This window comes from Mytilus edulis, chromosome 10 (assembly GCF_963676685.1).
Source record: "Mytilus edulis chromosome 10, xbMytEdul2.2, whole genome shotgun sequence".
Classification (NCBI taxonomy): Eukaryota; Metazoa; Mollusca; class Bivalvia; order Mytilida; family Mytilidae; genus Mytilus; species Mytilus edulis.
This window is the reverse complement of record NC_092353.1, coordinates 73,107,849-73,123,772: the sequence shown is the minus strand read 5'-3', so window position 1 is coordinate 73,123,772 and position 15,924 is coordinate 73,107,849. Positions and strand designations below refer to the sequence as shown.

The 15,924-nt window shown below is 32.2% G+C and overlaps 1 protein-coding gene across 1 annotated transcript; it reads right to left on the bottom strand.

Moving 5' to 3' along the window:
• Window positions 1–1,950: 1,950 nt before the first annotated feature.
• On the bottom strand, window positions 1,951–11,700 carry LOC139491842 (uncharacterized). The gene is made up of 9 exons (XM_071279739.1): window positions 11,258–11,700; window positions 9,523–9,776; window positions 7,564–7,710; window positions 6,600–6,823; window positions 5,917–6,117; window positions 5,221–5,395; window positions 4,389–4,534; window positions 2,878–3,158; window positions 1,951–2,371 (listed from the first exon to the last, which is right to left on the bottom strand). The coding sequence occupies exons 1-9, from the start codon at window positions 11,523–11,525 to the stop codon at window positions 2,160–2,162; spliced, it is 1,908 nt and encodes a 635-aa protein (XP_071135840.1). The 5' UTR covers window positions 11,526–11,700; the 3' UTR covers window positions 1,951–2,159.
• Window positions 11,701–15,924: the final 4,224 nt, after the last annotated feature.

The window sequence follows — 15,924 nt, the reverse complement described above, 5'->3', positions numbered from 1 at the left end:
CAATTTTTGTTAAAATCAAACTAAGTTTAATTTTGGACCCTTTGGACCTTAATGTAGACCAATTGGAAAACGTGACCAAAAATTAAGAATCTACATACACAGTTAGATCCGGCATATCAAAGAACCCCAATTATTCAATTTTTGATGAAATCAAACAAAGTTCAATTTTGGACCCTTTGGGCCCCTTATTCCTAAAAACCTGTTGGGACCAAAACTCCCAAAATCAAACCCAACCTTCCTTTTATGGTCATAAACCTTGTGTTTAAATTTCAAAGATTTCTATTTACTTATACTAAAGTTATGGTACGAAAACCAAGAATAATGCTTACTTGGGCCCCTTTTTGGCCCCTCATTCCTAAACTGTTCAGACCTCAACTCCCAAAATCAATCCCAACCTTCCTTTTGTGGTCATTAACCTAAGCTTGTGTTTAAATTTCATTGATTTCTATTTACTTATACTAAAGTTATAGTGCGAAAACCAAGAATAATGCTTATTTGGGCCCTTTTTTGGCCCCTAATTCCTAAACTGTTTGAACTAAAACTCCCAAAATCAATCCCAACCTTCCTTTTGTGGTCATAAACCTTGTGTCAAAATTTCATAGATTTCTATTTACTTAAACTAAAGTTATAGTGCGAAAACCAAGAAAATGCTTATTTGGGCCCTTTTTGGCCCCTAATTCCTAAAATTTTGGGACCAAACCTCCCAAAATCAATCCCAACCTTCCTTTTGTGGTTATAAACCTTGTGTTAAAATTTTATAGATTTCTATTCACTTTTACTAAAGTTAGAGTGCGAAAACTAAAAGTATTCGGACAACGACGCAAGACGACGATGCCAACGTGATAGCAAAATACGACGAAAAATTAAAATTTTTGCGGTCATATAAAAATCTAAGTAAATGATTAAATTCAGCATATCAAAAAAGCCAAAGAATTCAATTTTTATTAAAATCAAACTTAGTTTAATTTTGGACCCTTTGGTATTTAATGTAGACCAATTTGAAAATGGGACTAAAAATTAAGAATCTACATACACAGTTAGATTTGCATATCAAAGAACCCCAATTATTCAATTTTTGATGAAATCAAACAAAGTTTAATTTTGGACACCGATTTGGACCAACTTGAAAACTGGGCCAATAATAAAAAATCTAAGTACACTTTTAGATTCAGCATATCAAAGAACCCCAAGGATTCAATTTTTGTTAAAATCAAACTAAGTTTAATTTTGGACCCTTTGGACCTTAATGTAGACCAATTGGAAAACGTGACCAAAAATTAAGAATCTACATACACAGTTAGATCCGGCATATCAAAGAACCCCAATTATTCAATTTTTGATGAAATCAAACAAAGTTCAATTTTGGACCCTTTGGGCCCCTTATTCCTAAAAACCTGTTGGGACCAAAACTCCCAAAATCAAACCCAACCTTCCTTTTATGGTCATAAACCTTGTGTTTAAATTTCAAAGATTTCTATTTACCCTTTTTGGCCCCTAATTCCTAAACTGTTCAGACCTTAACTCCCAAAATCAATCCCAACCTTCCTTTTGTGGTCATAAACCTTGTGTTAAAATTTCATTGATTTCTATTTACTTAAACTAAAGTTATAGTGCGAAAAACCAAGAAAATGCTTATTTGGGCCCTTTTTGGCCCCTAATTCCTAAAATTTTGGGACCAAAACTCCCAAAATCAATCCCAACCTTCCTTTTGTGGTTATAAACCTTGTGTTAAAATTTCATAGATTTCTATTCACTTTTACTAAAGTTAGAGTGCGAAAACTAAAAGTATTCGGACGACGATGACGCAAGACGACGCAGGACGATGACGACGCCAACGTGATAGCAATATACGACGAAAAATTAAAATTGTTGCGGTCGTATAAAAACTATTCCACCTGATGCCTTTTTAAATTTTTTTCTATTTTTTGTGACATAAATGTAATCGTCTGGTAAGTTTAAATTATCTAAATCAGTTAACATTGTTTCTACAAAAATACAGATATCATGTTTAATCAAAATGTCAACGAAATCAGGAGACAATAGTCTTTTCTTAAGTCCACAAACATTTAAGAAACAAATATTTTAACAACCATTGTTGAATGTATATTTCTTATTATCACAGTTTGACTTTTTTGAGGTTGTCCTCTTGCACCATTCCCCTATCTGCCAGAATTCGGCGGAGGGTTTGCGTGTAGTGGACCAGGAGACGGTCCCAGTCGCGGTCTTTTGCTAGGAGGTGTATCACTAGAATAAGAGTCTTTTTGGCTCGTGTCATGGTTTGTTGATGAAGAGCCGGTATGCTCTGTTCTACAATCCTCCATTAGCGTGTCGGGAATGTAGAGCTGATTGTCTTTATATAGTTTATCACGCACTGAAAATTAATGAATCGTTAAGTTCTATTAAGAAAACACCATTATGTCATGGTTCAATTATTTATTCATAACCATAATAACAAATAACAATAAATGACAGTAGATTATTAACTTATATAAAATTAAATATTAAAATCAATCAATAAATGTATAAAAAATAAATAATTAGCAAAAAAACAAACAAAAAAGTCATAAACTTTTAATAATGTATCACAGTAAATAAATAACAAGCAAAAGTCAAAATAAAAAAGTCCCAAGCTTTTACAGTTTGCAGGTGGTTTATATTAACATAAATCGTTACGTTAAATAATTCCCTGAGTTAAGTTCTAAATTCACAAAAGAATTACTACATAAACTACAATAAAAAAAATATTTTCATTTAAAAAAAAATATATAGTCATAAAGTATTGACTCAAAAATATTTTTAAACAGTGTTGAAAGTCTTAAGAAAAAGATTATGCAATCAATAAAAAAAATCATTGTCCTGTGCTAGTCACTTTAATACCTTCAAATAATTTACCAATACCCTCAAGTTTAAATTTGGTTTCTAATTTATTAACTTCCTCATCAAATGTGGCCGTTTCAGAGGACATCAGTCCAAATAATTTATCTAATTTTGTCAAATCAGGCTGCTGTCGGTGGAATTTAAACTGCATTGGTTCGAAACCTTTATTTTTCAATTCTCTGACCATCTGTCCATCTGAATGTTGTTGATGTAAGAATGAAACAAATACAATCTTTGCTGGATAAACTTCTTTGTAGTATTTCTCATATAGTTCAGCAAACCTACAATGAAAATTAAAAAAATAATAGTTGGAATTTTAGATGTTAGCATGTCAATAAGTAATACCCCTGCTTTAATTTCCAAATTTCAATGTTCAGGTCATTTCAACATCTAGGTCTAAAACGATTTTTCTGTAAAAGTACTCATAAGAACTATAAAGTTTCAAGTAAATAAAACCTCACCTTCATGGTAAACCACTTAAAATCAAAACTTAATCCTTATACAAGATAGACTTAATTGTCAAAGAACAGACGAACTCATGGACCAGAAAACAAAAGGCCAATTATTTTGTAGGCAGGGGATAAAAAAAGTGATTAAAATGAGGGGGGATAGGACCTTTATCGGGACTCCGGGATCGGGTGTTTTTAAGCTCGGGATTTCTGGATTTACACTTTCGGGATCCGGGAATCCTTTTTTTCTGATTTCGGGACGTCGGGATTTACTTTATTTAAGTTCGGGACCTCTGGATTTCGTTTTTTTAAGTCCGGGATTTCGGGATCAGGACCCCTCCTAACCCCCTCTAAAATGGACTAACATAAATTTTCATAACTAGTCACTCATCATCTACATCTGGACCTACCACTAAAATGATAGTAAAGTTATTATCTTAGAAATTCATGATAATTCATATTTGAATAGCACAAAATTCCATGATTACAAATGAAATCAAGTGGAAACACTTCTATTCGCATGGAATTTGTATCTCTAAAAATAGGCTATTTGCCAATTCCCGTCAATTGACCCCATTATTAGAGATCCCTTTTTAGTTGTCTCCCTTATGAAGGACATTAAGATTTATTTACAATGGGGAGCTAGCAGAAAGAACAAATTTACCTGTGCGTAACATGAGTGATCTTTAAGGTCTTCAAATCTTTTAATTACATTCATTTGTTGTTAAGCTAAATACTTTTGTCATCAGAAATTGTTTTTCGTGAAAAATTAGTTGAACCGCCGATACACCTGACTTTCAATTTGTTATGCTTTGCATTGGCAAACGCCAATTTTGTCCGGTATGGAACCAGTCTACGATTCACAAAGGGAAGTTATTCTATTAAAAAGTGTGTAATAACAGAATCAAATCGGTAATTGGCAAATGGACTATTAAATAAAAAAAAGATTTTCATTCATATTTTTTTAAGTCATATACAATTTATTTTATGTTTTCAGTTGTAAGGTTGCTGTCACTTTAACATGTCAGTAAAATAACAAACAAATCAATCAAGTGTACTTACCTCTGATTTTCAACGTAAGTATTTTCTTCTTCATCAGTTACCATTATAATAGTCTTCACAATTTCTCTTGCCTTGTAATAAGGGTCTAGACATACACCTGGGTTAGTAGCTGATCCTGCTTGTATGTCTACTGCCAACTTCAGAACCTGAAGAAAATACATATAAGTTTGATTATGTAGGATTCATTAATATTCACTGGATACTTTAAATTAATCCATGTTTTGATTGTTTCTTCAAAATTTGGTATATTGTATACAGTCAAATGATGATCACAAAAAGTTAAATCACAAAAATACTGAACTTAGAGGAAGATCAATTGGGAAAGTCCATAATCACATGGCAAAATCAAATAACAAAACGCATCAAAAACGAATGGACAAAAACTGTCATATTCCTGACTTGGTACAGGCATTACTGTTTATTTTTTTATTGAAGTCACTTTAATAAATGCTGGTAAAAATTACTAAATTTACAGAATATATTATTGTACATGAATTATGCTGCAAGTTTTCTTGTTTGAACTGTTTTACATTTGTCATTTTGTAGCCTTTTAAAGCTGACTATGAGTTATGGGCTTTGCTGATTGTTGAAGGACAGTGATCTATGGTTCGTTCATTTCTATGTTATTTGGTCTCTTGTCGAGAGTTGTCTCATTGGCATCATACCACATCTTCTTATTCTTATATGGCTTCTAAATTCAGAACTTGCCATCATGGGTACACTAGGTCCCAAAATTGTCAAAAAATATTATAAGGACCAGAAGAGCTACAGTTTCACATATATACTTCACCCAGGTATAAGGGGAGCTAACTACATTACCCAATAAACTTACTTCATCTATACTTTCTGGGTTTTTATCTGGTGTGATGACTTTTGTGTTGAAAAATGACAATTTAGCTTGTGTTATTGCACTTAGAAGTCCAGCTATGATTGAACTTGTTTTAATTGCCACCTGCATAGAGGCTGAGGCATCACCAATTACTGCGATGGGTGAATCCAATGGTAAACTGAAAAATAAAATATAAGTAAAGATATAAAAATATGTATATACATGATATACCACTAATGAATCATCAATGCAATGCTGCATTTTGGAACAAGCCACTACAAAAAAATGTTGTGATCTCGTTATTTTTCAGTGAAATCAGTTTGTCATTTTTATTTCATGTTTTTGTGTGCTTAAAGCCACTGATTGCTGTTAAATACATTATTACTCATGAGTTGTCAAATAATTTCATATATTGTTGTTCTCATATTTAATTTCACACTCTCCCAAGCACAAAACTTTGTGTCTCATCCTGACCGCCAATGGTGGTTGCAGATGCTCTTGTTCCCTGTATTTGATTGGTATTAACTATATTTTCTTTTATCATCTATAAATTGTAGTTGTATGAGACAAACCGTTACAAACCTATAGTAACTTTATATCAAATTGTCATTACTTTAAGTAAATTCAACTTATTAGTAATTGTATATATGTACTTTGTTAACCTTCTGCAATTTTGAAATGATAACTATCAGTATTTACCTCATAGCATCTAATCTCTCCTGACCAATTGGTAGCAGGTATCTATAAAAGGGAGCTTTTGATTGGTCCCTCTCTCTGATGCCCTGAATGGTCAACATTCTCTCTATAAACTTTCCATCTGGCAGATTTATTTTTTCTCCTTTAGATATTCTTTCATCTAGTAATTTATCTACTTCTGCACACTGTAAATCTTCATACCACCTGTTATAAAAAACAATACATGACTTTTAAAACAATAAATTTAAAGCACATAAATAGAATACAATGTGATAGCAGGAATGACTAGAGCATATATACTTTTAAATGTAGATTTTTTTTGCCACCAAAATGATATTCTTTTGAACACTTTTTGACATGGCATGAATATGTTTGCATACATATGTCTTAATGAGTGTTCTCTATTCTTTAGTTGTTTTTGTCTCAATTATTCTAATTCTTTGCACATTATTCTCTATTATAATATGAACCCTTCCAGAGCCAACTTTTAATGACCATGATGACAACACTGAACAACATCAAATGCTTAAAATAACAAAAAAAAATCAATACAAACAAATAATAAAATCCATTATCAACTTTACTGACTTTGAAGGAGGATATCAACATGCTGTCAGGTTTTCTTGTTTTATCTATCAATCTGACTTCAACTTCAATGACTGAAATTGTACACAGTGATAACTTACCATAAAACTGTATCTATTTTAGTTTCATACTCTGCAATTCTACCCTTGGTTTCACTGGTCAGCTTGTCTTTAAATTGTTTGACTTGACTAAAGGGTACAGGATATTCCTTTACAATTTCATTGATATTATCTGCTGATAGAGCTTTACACTGGAAAGCCATGGTGTCTGATGGAGGTTCATCGCCATAACAGAATCTCAGGAACCAAGGAAGGTTAGGGAAATCCTGAAATAAGCAAAACAGTTTTTTTAATTTAAGAATACATGTAGTTGCTTCTTTTTAACTTATAACTTAAAAAGAACTTATTTTGCCATAGTTATTTATATTGTACTTTCTTTATAAATATTTTTTTTCACTCCAGGGATTGAGGTTAAAAGAGGGAAGCGTTGAATCTAATAATAACTAATATATCCCTACCATATGCCACTTTTTGCTTACAATAAATATGATCTTATCATAATATAAACAATAAAATAAATTCTAATTTTGTATTGTCTCAAAAAAATATTCTGACCAAGTATATTACTGAACTCCTCACTTATATTCATGCCATAAACAATATAGAATGCCCAATTTGATTACTCAGTACTGGCCTAATCCAATTTTCCAAGATGTAACTTTTTTTTAAATCCATGAGTTATCCCCCTTCTTTAATTTAAAAATCAATTCCTTGACATGTGTACATTTTTGTATGTAACCAGAAATTATTTAATAATAACTAATTTTCAAATTTTCATGACTTTTATAGGAATATAGTTTTAAACGGTTGGAATGACTTTTGAATTCATTAACTATTCAAGTTGTCATAAAGCAAAAGTTACTTCCCTTACTATAAATCAAAAATTATCTCACATTTTCAAAAAATATTTTTTGTTGTAAATTCTGTAATGACTGTGAATATCATAAGCTATCTAATTTCTAAACACTTTTAATTCTGAACAGTTTCTTTAGTTATATAATCTTACCTTTTCGGGGTGGAAATGACAAATGTCAGCTAATTTCTTCCATGGTTCTTTGGGAAGGAAAACAGTGAAAAATTCTAGCTCCTCTTTTGTAAATGTTCTGGTCCACTGCCTAATGTGTTTACATACTGCCCCACTAGCTGATCCATACTGAAATTATTTACATTTAATATTATGAATATTTTTATAATAAAAATTCACATCTAAAAAATATTTACTCCAGATTATCAAATTTCAGAGTATATAGTCTAGAAGGATTGATACAGAATCAAAAACTACATATACATGCATGTATATGTACTATCTTCTATAAAAATAATATTTATAATATAATATTAATTCGTATATTTTAACAAATTTGATTCGTTTAGGGATAGTCACATGTTAAACTATATTTTCGAAGGTAGAGAGAAAACGGCGGAAAGCAAAAAGCATATTGACCGGCAAAAAGCATATTGCACGGTTATTTTTAGAATATCTAAAAACCGATATACTTTGTGACGTCATGTAATGAATTTCAGGATATTGTTTAACGTTTTGAAACAAATGATATCTGTGATCGATTATTTGACGAAAAAAAATCTTCAAATACATAAGATGTCCAAAAAAAAGTAAATGAAATAACAACTAATATGTTGTTATTGTCAAGGAGACAATGTAATATCTATAAAGTTCCAACAAACCTAAATGAAGATTTTGATACAAACATGGTGGGAAATTAATAATATAACAAATATAGCCTTTGTATGAGGTCAATACAGGATATATATCGACCCAAAGAAGTATATCGACCTCGGACTTCGTCCTCAGTCCATATACTTCTTTCAGGTCAATATATCCTTGTACCCCTCGACCTCATACAAAGGCTATATTTGAATAATATACATTGTAATGTACTCTACATGTATTATAAACCCATTCACATTTTCTATGTGCATTTCTCAAGCCAGAAGTGTGTAATTGACGTGCCCATAGTTGTCAATATTGGTTGCTGTCTGCCATACTTGTTTTAGTATAAATCAGACTTTTGTATTGTATCATATTTTGTTCTTCCAGTCCATTTCATGGTGAATTATATGGTTTAGTTTTACTTATAGTTAAAGGCTGTACTGAGTGACCTGTGGCGGTTCACATCCTTAGCTTGGAACTTTTCTTTGGTGGAATGTTGTCTCATTGGCATTTGTACAATTCTACTATTTTATCTTAAACCATTTGTATTTTTTAATCACAAGTGTAAAGTAAACTTTTAGAGAAAAAAACTGGGTTTTTAAAATACCAATATTTTCATCTGTAAATATTTAGTATTTATATACATGTACTAATTTAAGTTTCTTTTTGTTCTTTACAATCTTAGCAACTGTAAAATTTACTTCAAAACGTTAATTCAAACAATCAAAACCATATGATTAAATCTATCTTTAGTGTAATATATGAGGGAGGAATAGAAACTTTATTGGGACTCGGGGATCATGTGTTTTTAAGCTCGGGATTTCGGGATTGACCCTTTCAGGATCGGGGAAATTTTTTTTCGACTTTCGGGACTTCGGGATTTCGTGTTTTTAAGTCCAGGATTTCGGGATCTCGTGTTTTTAAGCCCGGGATTTCGGGATCAGGACCCCTCCTATCCCCTCTCATATATTTATTTTCATAATAAAAACAAGAATGTGTCAATAGTACATGGATGCCCCCTTTGCACTATCCTTTTCTATCTTCAGTGGACTGTGAAATTGGGGTAAAAACTGTAATTTGGCATTAAAATTAGAAAAATCATATTATAGGGAACATACATGTATATATGTGTACTAAGTTTCAAGTTGATTAGAATTCAACTTTGTCAAAAATTACCTCAACCAAAAACTTTAATTAGAAGTGGGACAGGCAGACGGACAAAGGAGCGAACAGATGCACAGACCAGAAAACAAAATGCCCATAAATGGGCCGTAAAAATATGAAAACACTTACTGGTGACTTCTTGGCATTTAGGTTGTCAATGTCAGACTTCAACTTGCCAATGGTCTTTGGTTTCACCTTGTTCTTTGAGACCTGAAGCATTTTCATTCTCTTCTCAAGAATTCTGACTTGTCTTCCAGCGTCTAGTAACTCTAATGCCTTCAAAATTTCTGGCAGTCCAAAATTTTCCCTATTTGATAACAAGGCATTAGCCATATCAAAATCGTGTCTAGCCCATGCAGCAGTTAAACCTCTTACTCTGGCATCTATTACAAAAAAAAAGGAAACATGTTAATGTCATTTATTGGTGATATCCTCTGCTCTGAGTAGTAATGTGCGGCCACTTGCCACTAGTACAAATGTACTTCTAGTCAGTTACTTCAGTTTTGGGATTATTCAAATATATATATTTTTATGAATTTTCATGCGCAGTTCATAAAACAATGTACAAATGTACATGATTTTCCAACAAAACTACATGTATGCTTCAACGGAACAGTTGACCTCAAATATTTTTGGTTCTTTAATAGGGATAATACACCATTTAAATTAAAGTGTTTTTTGGTATGATCTACATTTTGTACATTTGTAACTTTTCTTCTGTCAATATTATTTTTTAGTACTCTGGAAATCATGGTACATGTACCCCAGAAACATGAGATTTATTCTATCATATCCACACATATTATGTGGTACACAATTCGACATACATTTTGTTGTAAATGTAACTTTGACTGTGTGATGTAGAAATTTTGTTTTATACAGTACTGGTTTTTTTTTTAAACTTTCCATCCAAATTTTCTCTATCTTTAATCGATCTAACATTCTTTTTTTTTAGAACATTCTTTAATTTCTTTTTTTCTTTGCTTTTTTATATGACTTACTTTGAATGCTAGTCAATTCGTTCCAAGTCGGATTCGTTCCAAGCCAGTTCGTTCCAGATTTGGACAATTCGTACCAAGTCAATTGTCCAAGTCAATTCGTTCCAACTGATTTAGTTTATTATTAATCAGACTTGGCAATTTGTTCTAACTGATTTATATCATTATTAATCAGACTTACCAATTTGTTCCAATTTGTTTTATAATGTAGACTATATGTTCGTATATTACTGTATTTGTGTAAATCAACCTACAAATGTACAGTGCATGGCAAAAATCGGCAATTCCTTGTCAATTTTTTTCATATATATATATATATATGTCATATAAAAGATCGTTTTTCATTAATAACTTTGAAAACCTTTTATGGTTCGCTTTTAACAAAATATTGTGTTGAAAAACGCAGATTTATGTGTACAATATTTGTTTATTTAGTCATACATTTTTTGGCCGGGTTGTCTCTTGGTTTTTTTCTTTTTTCCAGTCAACTTGTATCATATTTCGGAACTGAGGACTACTAGTTCGGGATAATCTAAATGTCTTATGCAATAAAAAATAAGTTTAAGGTTTGTATCCTTTTAGTATTTATAAACAAAACGATGACACCAAAACACACGAAGATTCCATGATGGAATATAAAAATAATTTATGGAATTAGGAATCTTTTAGAACATCTGTTTCAATTGTTTTTTCATTGGTTTGAAAGAAGTTGACCTATCAAAAATATGTATTATAATTCCACACTTCCAAGCCCATACTTTTGGGTTTTTTTTTACCTTTCTTTGTTGGAACCAATTGACCAAGAAACTTGGGACAAATTTGTTGGGACGAATCGGAGTTGGAACGAATCATCCAGATACCCTTACTTTGAGTAATGGTCACACCATCTTTCATCAAAGCTACCATCCCTGCTGCATATTTGTGTTTGTTTTCATTTTGAGCATTATAATGTTGTTCAACAGATCCGTTTCCTATAAAATACTTCTTAACGTCTTTACTGATGTCCAACTCTTCTGTTATTTTAACTTCGTTGTCGTCCTTTGGCTGCTGAGGTCGCCTGCCGCCGCTTCTTCCTCGACCACTGGGTCGTCCACCACGCCCCCTTCCACGACCTCTGCCTCTTCCTCGTGGCATTGTTTCTGTTTTAGTGGCCTAGTTGTGTGCTAGGTGTCCTTTGCTTTCAATCACTTTCTTACCTGTAACTTAAAATTTTTGTAACCGAATTTATATTCTAAGCCAAGCTGCTAACTAAGCAGCATTGCACAACAAGTTGACAACGATGTAAACATAACCGTAGTACATTTCCGGTAAACCTTTCCGCAAGATAAAGTCAATTAAATATCATTTTGTCAAGTATAAAACTCTCTATTTTTCTAAAAAAAAAACTTTTAAAGTTGTGAATATACCTTATTTTAATATATTATTAAGTAAATGATTTATATTTTCTGTTATAAATTGAAAGAATAATTTGGTCGTCTCTTATATTCATCCGCGATTTTATTTTTAGACCACAGGATTACCCCAGCCGTCAGCGATTTTTCTATTTCAAACTGATGTAACTACCGGCAAGAAATATAGAAACGTCTAGAGGCTAATTTCTTCTTTTTGTGCAATAGTTGAACAAAAAATTAAACAAAGAAAAAACTTTAATAAAAAAAAAAAGGCATACTTTTTCCTCTTCTAGAAATGGCTATTTTACCTGCACCAGCAACAAAATTAATATAGCGAATTCGTTTTTTTACTGAGCTATTTTGTTGTTGTAAAGATTGAAATTTGATATTTACTTTTAAAAAGTACTATGAAAATGTGCACTGTCAACATACACGAATCTAATAATAACTGATATACCAGTAGTTAAATAAGAAAACAGTTAACAATATTTGAGACACATATATATATATAATCGTTTAATTAAAACATTTATCAGTTAAAGTATACAGACATGAGACATGACATAATTATGAAGAATTTATAACAAGATTTTTTTTTATCATCCGTTGTTTCAATGAAGTCATATCTGAACATGTAGTTGAAATTATTTCTATGATCAGGCAGTGCCAGTCTTACCTTACATGTACATGTATTATAAAAAGTCAATCACATCTGGGAACAGTGTTCCTGATCACATATAGCTTAAAAAAATCTTTAAATTAAACTTGTGTTTTGAAATAAGTTATTTGAATTGCATATGTGTAAAAAAAAAATAGATTTTAACTGGCTTCCATTTACCTAATGCCGACAAAATAACTTTTTCTATGTTTCCGGCACCGACAACACATTCTCTATATCTGCCTTGGTGGCATTCGTCTGGTGTCTGCTTTTTTAGTCAGGTTGTTGTCTCTTTGACATATTCCCAATTTCGATTCACCATTTTATACAATTTTTTTATCACTGAAGTTCTATTTCTATTGTCATTATTAAAAAAAGTACATGTAGTTTATATATCGATCAGTAGTCAGCGGGAAACAAAGCATCAAGTGGGGTATTAAGTTTATGACTTCCTAGCCTGGCATCCTGGCCCAAATCTAATACTTTTTGTCGATCAGTGAGCCAGGACCCAAGGCTATAGTGACTTCAAACGAACTGTATTAAGATATGTAAAATAAAGAATTGTGGTATGATTGCCAGTAAGACAACTCAGTATCCACCAAAATGAAGTGGAGGTTAGGGAACTGCACGAGTACCAATCACGAGAAAAACCCATACCGTAAAGTCGTCTTTAAATTGGCCAGGTCGATATGGCGGTATAAAAAATGTTTAAAGAGGGACCAAGAGACTTAAAGGGTTCATTATACAGGTGAACAATTCTTTAAATTAAAATTTTGATTGCGATAACAGCGATATAAATTACCCTAATTATTGGTCACTGTATAGTCTTCAACAATGAGAAAAATTCATATGTATAGTTATTATATAAAATGCGCCGATATGAATAATTAGAGTGAAACAATTCAAATGAGAAAACTAACGTCAAAAGTATAGCAATACTATGTAAACCATACATACATAAACCAGCGAAAAACACTGAATTACAAACTCCTGACTTGAGACAAGCACATAAAGGATTCGCGGAGTTCTTGGGTGCATAAACTGCATCCAATCTTGGACAGTTGTGTAATAACACAAAGTAAACAAGAGGCTCTCAAGAGCCTGAATCGCTCACCTGGTAAACAATGCCTTATTGAACATATTGAACCATGCCAGGCAAACATGTACAGCTAACAATTCTTCAATATTACAAATATATATGACTTACTGTTTATAAATAAAGAAAATGAGACCAAAACACAAACACTTCCAAATCCATTCAGTAGTTTCAGAGGAGAAGATTTTTTAAAGTTAGCAAATATGATGAACAAATTGTGAAAAATTGTCATTAAAGGACATTTACCCCTTAAGGGGTCAATTGACTATTTTGGTCATATTAACCTATTTGTAGATCTTACTTTGCTGATCATTTTTGCTGTTTACAGTTTATCTTTATCTATAATGATATTCAAGATAATGACCAAAAACTGCAAAATTTCCTTAAAATTACCAATTAAGTGGCAGCAACCCAACAATGGTTTGTTTGATTCGTCTGAAAATTTCAGGGCTGATAGATCCTGACCTAATGAACATTTTTACCCCTGTCAGATTTGCTCTAAATGCTTTCGTTTTTGAGATATAAGCAAAAAACTGCATTTGACCCCTATGTTCTATTTAAAGTAAGGGCGACCATGTTTTTTGACGGATCAAAAATCGAAGCACACACTTTGTGCAGGATAATCTAAGGAACTATCATGCTAAGTTTCATCCAAATCCATTCAGTAGTTTCAGAGGAGAAGATTTTTTAAAGTTAGCAAATATGATGAACAAATTGTGAAAAATTGTCATTAAAGGACATTTACCCCTTAAAGGGTCAATTGACAATTTTGGTCATATTAACCTATTTGTAGATCTTACTTTGCTGATCATTTTTGCTGTTTACAGTTTATCTTTATCTATAATGATATTCAAGATAATGACCAAAAACTGCAAAATTTCCTTAAAATTACCAATTAAGTGGCAGCAACCCAACAATGGTTTGTTTGATTCGTCTGAAAATTTCAGGGCTGATAGATCCTGACCTAATGAACATTTTTACCCCTGTCAGATTTGCTCTAAATGCTTTCGTTTTTGAGATATAAGCCAAAAACTGCATTTGACCCCTATGTTCTATTTAAAGTAAGGGCGGCCATGTTTTTTGACGGATCAAAAATCGAAGCACACACTTTGTGCAGGATAATCTAAGGAACTATCATGCTAAGTTTCATTCAAATCCATTCAGTAGTTTCAGAGGAGAAGATGTTTGAAAAATTGTTAACGACGACGAAGACGACGACGACGACGACGACGACGGACGCCAAGTGATGAGAAAAGCTCACATGGCCTTTTAGGCCAGGTGAGCTAAAAACTGTAAACAAGAGCGCACACTGTCACGCTGAATTGTCTCTCCTCGATCTTCACTAACCATAAATTTTATGTTGATAGTTCTAAATAAAAAAGCTTTACTACAAGTATTAAACAAACTTAACGTGATCCAAGAAAACGAGGTCAAGGCCAGATAAACTAAATGAGAAATATATGTACACCTTATAATCATTATACACAAAATGAAGTTGACCTTTTGCTTATAGTTTCTAAGAAACAGACTAACCAAAAAAACTAAGCATTGAATGACCAATAGACTATGAAAATGAGGCCATGGTCAGATGAACCATGCCAGACAGACATGTACACCTTACAATCAATTTATGAATTAAATAGTTGACATATTGCTTATAGTATCCGAGAAACAAACGTACCCACGAAAACTCAACATGACCAATGAGCCATGAAAATGAGGTCAAGGTCATATGATACCTGCCAGACAGACATTATTTATACAGATTAGACAGGTGGTTTTCCTGTTTGAATGGTTTTACACTAGTCTTTAAAGTTTTTGGGGCCCTTTATAGCTTGCTGTTCGTTGTTAGCCAATGCTCTGTGTTGAAGGCGTACTTTGCTCTATAATGGTTTTCCTTTACAAATTGTGACTTGGATGAATAGTTGTCTCTTTGGCACTCATACCAAAGCTTCTTATATCAATATACACTTTACAATACTTCCATACCACCAATATAGTTGACATATTGCTTATAATCTAAGTAAAACTGACAACCAATATAGTTGACATATTGCTTGTATTCCAAGTAAAACTGACAACCAGTATAGTTGACATATTGCTTATATTCTAAGTAAAACAGGCAAAAACACAAAAACACTGAGCAATGAACCGTTAAAATGGTAATAAAACCTTCAAAACTGACATGCACATCATAAAATTTGTCCATACACCAAATATAATTGACTTATTGCATATAGTATAAGAAAAAAAGACCAAACACAAAAACTTAACATTGACCAATGAACCATGAAAATGAGGTCAAGATCAGATGTCATCTGCCAGTTGGACATTTACTCCTTACAATAAATCCATACACCAAATATAGTTTCTGAAATATGGACTTGA